Source organism: Rhinolophus ferrumequinum, chromosome 11 (genome assembly GCF_004115265.2).
Source record: "Rhinolophus ferrumequinum isolate MPI-CBG mRhiFer1 chromosome 11, mRhiFer1_v1.p, whole genome shotgun sequence".
In the NCBI taxonomy this organism is placed as follows: domain Eukaryota; kingdom Metazoa; phylum Chordata; class Mammalia; order Chiroptera; family Rhinolophidae; genus Rhinolophus; species Rhinolophus ferrumequinum.
The window spans coordinates 83,456,779-83,466,700 of record NC_046294.1 but is presented as its reverse complement, the minus strand read 5'-3'; the positions used below and the strand labels follow the sequence as shown (position 1 = coordinate 83,466,700).

Here is a 9,922-nt window from a genome sequence, read left to right as displayed (position 1 = left end):
TCAGTCTTAGTTGTGGAGGGCGCAGCTCAGCTCCAGGTCCAATTGCCATTGCTAGTTGCAGGGGGCACAGCCCCCCATCCCTTGCAAGCGTCGAACCGGCAACCTTGTGGTTGAGAGGACGGGCTCCAACCAACTGAGCCATCCAGGAGCTCAGCGGCAGCTCAGCTCAAGGTGCCGTGTTCAAACTTAGTTGCAGGGGGCAGAGCCCACCATCCCTTGCGGGACTCATGGAGTTGAACCAGCAACTTTGTGGTCGAGAGCCCACTGGCCCATGTGGGAATCGAACCGGCAGCCTTCAGCCTTCGGAGTTAGGAGTATGGAGCTCCAAACGCCTGAGCACCGGGCACGACCCAATACACTGTATTTTAAAGCAGGTGTGTAGATAGCCAAAGGAGTACCACCACCACCACCACCGCCCCACTCCAGCTTCCATGAAATCTTAAGTTTTATCTTAATTCTAATTTTTTGCTTCTTCACCAAAATGTATCAGTATTTGTTTTCATAGGAAAGTAAATAATTTTCCTAACAACACCATACTGAGTAAAACTAATACTCTAGAAGACGAGCGATGTCCTTTCTGGTCCTTTGAGTTTACCTGGCTTACTGCTGAGCCCCTCCGAGGTTACGAGTCCCAGGTGAGAGTTTGGCATGACCTCGCTCGCCAATTTATACTTGAGGATAGCTGAGTTTTAAACAACTGTCTACGAACCGGCATAAGTGGAGGGATTTTGATTGGTTTTGAGCATGATGTTCAGGAAGGTAAACTTGGGAAGAGCCCAGCAATGAGGGGTCCTTTGGGCAAAGTGGTGACAGGTCCCCAGGTAGATGCGGGCAGGAAAGAGGAGGGAGCAGGAGGAAATTTAGGCAAACTTCAGCTATTGCACAACTTGACCAAATTCAGCCTTGGTGCTCAGGTGGTGGGAGGAGGCAGCGGGGGGAGGGGTGGCGGGGAGGGAATTGGGGTGGAAAAGTAGTTTTGTATAAGGAAGAGCTGAGAAGCCCAGATTGGGTAGGAGGGAGGTGGGAGAAAAGGAACTGTCAGCGGCACCTCCACTTTTTCCCTCGGCCTGGAGCTCTCTGGTGAGGATCAGCAGGGTACTTTAGTGGGGTCTGACCAAGGGTTGTCTGTCCACATACAGCCTGGTCCCCAGTGATGCTGAATGGGGCTGATAATCCTGCTAGACCTGCGAGGGCTTCAGGTCTTCGGAGCCTGGCATTAGGCTGGGGGAGAGGAAGCAAGGCCAAGGTGAAGGGGAGCAGGGGGCTCCCCCCACCTCCAGATCTGGAGTCTGTTGGCTGTCACAGAGCCTGCGCACTGCCCAGCAGTCCCTTCCCAGCCCTGCAGACACTCTCCCTGCAATCCTTCCTTTACAGCCTCTGCCAAATGAAGCACAAACTTAACTACATCACCCCCCTGACAGGACAGGGGTGGGAGCTGGGGGCAGCATGCTGAGCTGCTCAGCCTCCCAATCTAATCACCGGCGTGGGTCATTTCAATTATGGACCCCAGAGTGTGGCGGGCGGCGTGGCTGCTCATAAAAGCCTCCATGCCCCCTTCCTTCCCTTTCTCCTCTCTCCCTTCTGTTTCTCAGCTAATTATGAAGCTCTTACTGTCTCGGCAGGTAAATAACTCAGGACTGACAGGTTCTGACCGCTGAGATGGAGCGTGAGCCAGGGAACGTGAAGGGAAATGACTGAGATGGGCCCCAGGGCACAGATGGGGATGCAGGCAGGGAGGCATGGCCTTCCTGGAGGGAACATGGGAATAGGGGTCTCTGCCCTGGGGTGAACATACACCATCCAGGAACCGGTGGAGGAACTCCTTACCTGAAAACCTAAGATCTGAACTTTTCTAGACACCTCAGCGCCACAGAGTAGGGTAAAAATTTAAGCTCTGCCCCTTTCCACTAAACTTGCCTTAGATGTATAATTAGATCCTTGAGAAGTGAGAGGATCGGGAATCCTTGAGTCTGTGCTAAGCGGGGCTAATTCTGTCAGGGGCAGTTCCATGCTGGCAGCTCTTTGGTTTACTCCCTGGTCTGACCCACCCAGGCTTAAAGGCAGATCACAGAAGACGGCTGGGTCGTGGACATGTAAGAGGCAAGGGCTTCAGCCTCCTTAACTACAAAAGCTCTTCTTCTCTAGCAACCCAAGGAAGAGACAGGGATATCTTGGGAGCAGAGTGAGACCATGGGCGACCTAAGTAAGAGCCAGGCAAAGGGCTGTAGAGGCTATGTGAAGTCACAACGGCAGCACTTGGAATTTATTCTGAGATGTAATGAGGAACAGAGGGCTGCCTGTCTAGCTTGAGGCTGTGCTTAACTAACTCTTTATCTAGACATCAGTGAAGTCTCCAGAATTGGAGCTGTGATTTCTTGGTGAGTGCCGAAACTACCTTAGATTCTGGGAAATAGCAGATGGTAGGAGCATTCACAGCTGGGACAATCCCATTTTTATTCTGTTCCTCAGTTTCCTTTCCCTATGAAACAGGAATCATGAAATTTATAAACATTTGGAGGGGCTGAGCTAAAGCTGCTCTGTAAATAAGGGCTGCTGGCACCCTATCTTCCTCCCACTACAGAGAGACACCATCCCAGAAGGAGGTCACTAGTGTCGTTTGTTCATAACAGCATTGCTTCAGGTGCAGACCTGCCCCTGGTGCTTAGAATGATTTCCTGGGTACCGTGTTGCGATCAGGGCCACACTGCGGCTCAGCTTAGTAGCCAGGCTTCGCTCCCGAAGGGCTGCTTCTTGTAGGCCGACATAAAGAAACTCAGAGATGTTCTCTCGGAAGAGGTGAGCTGCATGGAAGTAGAACAGAAAGTCCCTTTGGCAGCCCCCAGTACTCAACTTCTCTGTAAGGAGGCATATGAGGGCTTTAGCTCTTGGCCTTGGCATCCTGGAATCAAGGCCCTTCTAGAGAGAACCACAGCCTGTTACTGGATTCTGATAGAGGTGGCTGGAAGTGGGACCTCACACCAAAGACTTAAGACAAATCCGTATGTTGATAGCAGGCAGGTCTTAGTTTTATTTTGTGATGTATTATTTACTTTTCAAAGTGCTGTTAAATACATTGCTTCATTCTGATCCTCAAAATTATGTGATATGAGCAGAGTAAGTATAAGCAACCCCAATGTCAAATAGGGTAAGTTGAAGCTGAAGCTCTGAGAAGTCAAGCTCAAGGTCCCCCAGCTAGACAATGATGGAACCAGGACCAAAATCAGGTGCTTTCTTCAAGACACGGTTAGAAAGGAAGGAGGCTCCATAGTGGGGAGTTCACTGCAGACCTTTTTCTCCTCTAATAACTGAGGAAATATAGAAAGATTTAGGATTTAGTTTAGAGGCTAACTAAGCAGGTCGAGGCAGAGGAAGCCAGGGGTAGAAAGCAGGAAGTGAGGAGGGAAACAGGGGGTTTGCATGGATACTTCCTGTTCACAAACTTCTTATGTTCCTCATTTCATTAACAGCAGCAGTGGAATTTCATGGACAATTGGCGTTGAGCACTAACTGGGAGGTAATGAGAGAGGAAGGATGCAGGTAAAGGCTGTTTGAATTTAAATTCTTTTTCTTCCGGGGGGGACGGAGGGGGGCAGATTTTTTTAAAAGGCAATTTTAGTGCTGGAAAAAGTTCCTAGCAAACAGCTTTGGACTTTTGTGTCCTCTGCAGCAGCGTCAGGAGAGATGACTATCATGCAGCCCAACTCCTGAGGGCTGCCCTGAGTGAGGGACACCGAGGGACTGGGGGTCTGACCTTTGGTAGATTTTGTCCCTCATACTTGGGAAAACACACTAGAACTATGCCCACCATCATCAGTGAGCTGGTGTGAGTCGTCCTGTGACAGTTACTGCAGAATCACCATAAGCAAAACTCTGTATGGATCTGGGCAGAGATGAGCGATAAACCAGAAATAGGAAACAGGATTACTGTTCTCGGAGCGTGTGGTCTAGTTGACAAGTGATGCACACACGCGGTTACAAAACGTTCAACGGTAGAAGGATAAAAGCTAACGCAAGACGAAAGAGAGAGAAGAGGGGACAGAGTCATGGAGTGATCAAGTAAAAAAGTTGGGGGAAGAAGGTGGTTTTGAGCAGGGTTCTCAGACAGTGACATACAGGTGGGGGAAACAGAAGACGAGTATGTCAACTAAAAGTAGAGGCTTAGGTGGAAATAAAGCCCTTCCTGAGCAGGATGGCAAGCAGGTTGTCTTGGCTGGATTGAAGACTGTAATAGGAAGCAAAGAGAAATGAAGAAAGTCAAGTATAAGAGAGAAATGTTGTGGAAGGCCTGAATTCTAATCTTAGGATTCAGGTTATGAAGCCACAGGAACTGCCATACAATAGGTTACTCAATGCAGATTTAACTACTGAAGAGTATGAGCCAGAAATGGATTAGTTACCCAAGTGCCAGGGGATCAGGGCTCTTCTATTCTGCACAAGCAGCCGTGAGCATAGATACGAAGCTAAGGAGCCAGCAGGACGGGGATGGTTAATTTTATGAGTCAACTTGGCTAGACCACAGTACCCAGATATTTGGTTAAACCTTCTAGATGTTCCTGTGAGGGTATTTTTTCAGATGGATTAACATTTAAATCAGTAGAGTTTGAGTAGAACAGGTTATCTTCCAGAAAGTAGGGGGCCTCATCCAATCATTTGAAGGCCTTAATAGGAAGACTGTCCCATCCAGAAGAGGAAATCCTGCCAGCAAACTGCCTTTAGACTCAAACTGCAGGTCTTCCCTGGGTCTCCAGCCTGCTGGCCTATCCTGCAGATTTTGGATTTGCCAGCTTCCACAATCACGTCAGTATTATTGACTGAATTGTGTCTCCCCAAAATTCATATGTTGAAGTCGTAACCCCCGCTGTCTCACAATATGACTGTATTTGGAGATAAGGCCTTTAAAGAACTAATTAAGGTCAAATGGGGTCATTATTTGGGGCCTAGCCCAATATGACTAGTGTCCTTATGAGAGAAAATTTGGACACAGACACACACAGAGGAAAGAGCATGTGAGGATACATGGGGAAGGTAGCTACCTTCCTATAAGCCAAGGAGAGAGGCCTCAGAAAAAACCAACCCTGCCAGCACCTTCATCTTAGACTTGCAGCCTCCAGAGCTGTGACAAATAAATCTTTGTTTTAACTACACAGTCTGTGGTATTTTGTCACGACAGCCCAGGTAGACTAACACAAGGAGAGCAGATGATACATTCCTCTAACCCAAGGGCCATGTGTTAAGCGTATTGCTCAGCTCAGTGCCTTACACATGGTATGTGCTGACTAAATGTTGTGCTAGATTGGGCTTGGAAGCCTTGGCACCTTGATTCCCTCCAACAGTAACGCAGTGCTGAGGTAGCACAGAGGCAGATGGATGCAGCTGGGAGAGTAGAGCAAGAGCTTCAGATATGGTGGGAATTTTGTGTTCTGGTTGATACAAGTTGACCTCAGAAATCAAGTCAAGTGAAGAATGATCGATCTATGACTAACTTATTTTGTATTTTCTGGTGTGCCTAACACAATGCCTGGAACTTAATTGACACTCAATAAAGGTTTTGTTGAATGACACTGAATAATTGAGCAAGACAGGACTGGGAGATGGAGGAGTCTTACACTTAAAAAACCCCCAAAAGCTGCTGAAATGTACATATATGCTTGTATGCCTAGAAATTTTCTAAAAGAGATTGCTAACAGTGATCACTTTTGGGCAGTACACAGGGATAAGAAGGCAGGCTTACTTGTCACTGCATTCCTCATACTGTTTATGCATTTTCATCATGACTACATCACTCCTGGGTCATTCAACAGCTCACTAGGTGTGCACACCTGAACTGAATGAAAAGAGGCAACAGGGGCTGGAGAGCTTTTTAACCCACCACACCTCCCTTCCAATTTCAACCTTCCTGAAGTGCTCTGAGAGCACGTGGACTGAGACCAGCCAACTTCAGTCTTCATGAGCCGCTCCACAGCACCCAGAGGGAGCACAGGGTTATGGTGTAGAATCCCAGCACAACAAGGTAGCCTTGAAAGAGCAGTTGGTCAAAGCGCTCCAGGAGGACCCGCCACCCAATCTCCTGTTGGTCCACTTGGTCTTGGGTTTGGAAGTAGTTGCTGATGGATTGAAGCTGGAACAAGACTTCCTTCAGGGTCCCTGACTGATCCTGGTGCTCTCGACAGACAGGGGATTCTGCATGAGAGAGGAAAACACCCCCGGTGAACCAGGGGCTATCAACGTTCCCCCTGGACTTCCCACTGAGGCTGATGGCCTCATCCTTTAGGGAAGGTTGTGGGCAATACTGGGCAGTAGGTTCAGTTGGGATTGAGTACTTTCTCCTTACCTGCTGGTAGGGAGAAGGGAGGCAAGATTGTATTAAAGGAAGCCTTGGAGAACGTGCCAGAACTGTGTCATGTAAGTAGGGTGTCTAGGCTACATCCATCCAGGAGGTTTTCTGAGCTAGGGGCCAGCCTGTGTTGACTCATTTGGAGCTTGAGTGGCTGGGATGATTCTTAAACCTCTTCCAGTTAAGCCACTAGAACCCAGAGATATACACATTGTGCATGGGTGCGCTCACTAGAGCTCTAGTCTAGTATTCTGGGGCGATGGCTCAGTAACTTTACGTAGTTGGTTGAACCTGGAATATAAAACAAGCTAAGGGGATGGAGGACCTGACCTCCAAGATAAAATGAAGCTTTCTGGAAAGCCAGCTGGCGGCGGCCTTCAGTCCCCAGAGAAGTAATGTAAAATGCAGCGCAGAGGCGAAGAGGCAGGTGTTTCAAATTTTTCACACAGCCCGACACATGGCTTGGTGCTCCACCAATGGGAACTGGTGCTGACAGTGACAAAGCAAGACAGGGTAGGGACCTCAGGCTTCTCACAAACCTGTCACCCCAGCAAGCTGAGCCGTGGGATCCCTTCTAGGCCCATCAGCATCAGTGTCCCCTCGAAGGCACAAGGGGGGCCACTCCTGCCCACGGCACTGCTCATCGTGAAGGAATTTGAGCAACAAGATGGATTTAGACAAGCTGAGGACCAAGAAGGCCATGCAGACTGTGAAGAAGACCCCTGAGGGAAGGAAGCAGAGGAGGTAAAATTAGCTGGAGTCTCGGGGGCCTCTTCCCTCCCCCAGTCTGAACTGCAGCAGTAGATCTTCGTCGGAGTCACGTCAGGTGGGTGTTTGGCCACCCCGAGGCTGCTTACCAATCAGAGGGGTGCTCGTTGCGCTCCGGGGCATCGTCAGACATGTTGACCCTGAAGACCGTGTAACCCACCAGCACGCTGGTCTTGAACACAATTCTGGCGCGGCACGTGGGGGGCAGGTAGAAGCTCCCGAGGTCCACCAGCATGAGGAAGACGCTGGGAATTAGTAGGCTCACCACGTAGACCAGCGGGCGCCTGCGAATCACCACCTGGCCAGGGACAAGGAATCTGCTGAAAAAGCGTCTAAGCTGAGGGACGTCTGGCCAAACCCACAGCTAAGAACTCGCCCTGAAGCCCCCGCATTTTTGCATAATGTGAAAAGTCTATGTAGTTTAGAAATAGGAATCTATTTGGTGGTTTAGAAAGTAGAACAAAATTCCTTAAGCTTTTACAGAGAGCTAATATTAATATTAATAATTATAAGAAGAAGAAGAAGCTGCCATTTAGCCCTTGTCGTTTGCCAGGCACTGGACTAAGTGTCTCATATGTTTTGTCCTATTCAATCCTCACAACTCTGAGGGCTGGATAGTATTATCTCCATGTTACAAACAAGGGGACTGCGGTTCATACAGATGTACTTGCTTGTCTGAACTCACACAGCTGGTGAGGGAGAAACTGTTTTAAAACCAGGTCTTACACCAAAATCTTCCTTCTTAAACCACTTGTTATTCAACATACTGTATTATTTTTCGGTTAGTCTAGCTTCTTTCTTGGAATGCGAGCTCCTTAGCAACTGTGTGCCTGTCGAGTCTGCGCAGGAACAAACAGCACAATTACATTGGGAAATCTGCGGAGGGCCTAATGGGCTGTGTACCAGGTGTGAGCAGGGCGTAGGGAAAGCACAAAAAGGAGGGCACTGCCCCAGGGATTTGTGGGGACGGGACGAGCTGTTGCGGCTCTTAGGCCTGAAGGGTCCCAGGGCTGGGAATGTGACTGGGACCTGAGGAGAAAGCTACATGGAGAGGGCTGCTGGACTGGAGTTGTGGCTTCCTCTTAGGGACACAGCCAGCCTGGCAGCGGCTCCACAGAAAGAAAATGGACAGATAAGCGCCCCGTTCACTCCAATCTTCTGTCACTGCTCTCCCTGGCCCCTGTTGGCCAAACGTCACCAGAGATCCCATCTCTGCAGACCCCAGGTCAGTCTCCAGGAGCACAAAGCAGAAGGAGAAGGGGAAAGTGGATCTGCGTCGGGGCCAACCGAAGACACATAGCATGGCCAGCTGTGTGGCTGGGCATACAGAGCTGCTGAGTGGGCTTTGTAGCAGAGAATTTGAGTCTCATAAAATTACTGTGATTATTGTTGCCGTTTTTTTAATACCTAGCTTCTCTGGGATGGTAACCGGAAGTGTTTTTAATAAACACAAACTATTGGTATCGTTCCTGGAGAGAAACCAGGTAATAACAGGGCTGCTTCCTCCACCAGACCGTGGACCCTTTAAGGATGAAAGCAGAGACTTTTTTTAAATCCCTCATAGAGTCAAAAATATTTTATAGTGGGTATTCAATAAATGTTTACTAGCAAATGAATGGTCTAGGCCCTTTGCTATTGGATGTGGGGGGAAAATAGTGTCTGAAATCTCCCATTTCCCCTGAGTCACAAACAATTGAACATTTTCCACATGTCAGAGAGCATGCTAGATGCATGTGGTGTGAGTTATTTAATTCTCACTGCGTGTTTCTTGGCAGGTAATATAATACCCCCGCTTTATACATTGTAACAATGACAGCTCAGCCCCTGAAAGTGAGGTGAGTAAGGGCGGAGCTGGCGCGGGCCACATCTTCTCATTCCAGCCTGGTTCTCTTTCATACGGCATAGCTATGACTCTTGATCTGACCAGACCTCTGAGTTGAATTCTGCATTCTTCTTCCTTATCTCTGTCTCCTGCTCTGGAAGAGAATCACATAGATGTGAAGCAAGAAAAGGCCAGCAGTGGTGCAGCAGGTGGCAGGGTAAGAGCGTGGCTGGGTGAGACCAGACATCACCTTGAGGATGAGAGTGGGGGTGGGAGACAGCCATGGGGTCTGAGTGCATATCCCAGTTCGGTGGAGCTTGACAGGCCAGAGCTGTTTGGCGGATAGTAGTCTGGCTGTTCTCTCTCACATTAAACATAATTGGCTGCAAATATCTAAACCAGAGCAACACTCACTGCTTTGCAATAATTTGGTTAAAACACATTTCTACCAAAGCGTAATCAACAAGAAAAACAACAACAAAATGAACTGTCATCAAGCTGCACCTCACTAGCTCCCTTCGTCATGCTGTGACTGAGCTGGCTGTGATGGCGGGGCCGGGGCGGGCAGTAGGAAGGGAGCCAAATGGTTAGAGTCCATGGGGGTCCTGGATTGTGGGCACAGCCTAGGCTATTGGTGACCTGGCCACATGGGATGACGGCGGGGTGATGACCAAGCTTGCTATCTATGGTGGGTAGAAGCAGAAAACACCCTAGAGACTTCATGATGGGTATTACATGAAGGGGATGAAGAGAAAAAGAATACCACCCGAAAGAAAAGTACAGGTAGGCACACTGTGAAGTGGACAGAGTCCGAAATGTAGTCAAGGGAACAGGTTCCAGAGCCCCTAGGCTCTAAGTGCCTACGTGTGCTAGTGTGAGCGACCTCAGGTGACGTATTAAACCTCTCTATGCCTTGAGTTTTCCTTCTTAAAAGAGCAATTTACTTCACCTTGCCAGGTATCTTGGATAAAATTGAGATTAGCTGTTGTACTCTTTAA

The 9,922-nt window shown here is 48.8% G+C and overlaps 1 protein-coding gene across 1 annotated transcript in view; it reads right to left on the bottom strand.

The window, feature by feature from the left end:
* Nucleotides 1-2,640: 2,640 nt before the first annotated feature.
* The window catches only part of HTR3B (5-hydroxytryptamine receptor 3B), a 40,178-nt gene continuing 32,896 nt past the window's right edge, over nt 2,641-9,922 (bottom strand). Inside the window, 4 exon segments of the mRNA XM_033120666.1 lie at nt 2,641-6,180; nt 6,874-7,056; nt 7,192-7,226; nt 7,228-7,400. Coding sequence (XP_032976557.1) covers nt 5,945-6,180; nt 6,874-7,056; nt 7,192-7,226; nt 7,228-7,400 — 627 coding nt within the window. The 3' untranslated portion in view covers nt 2,641-5,944.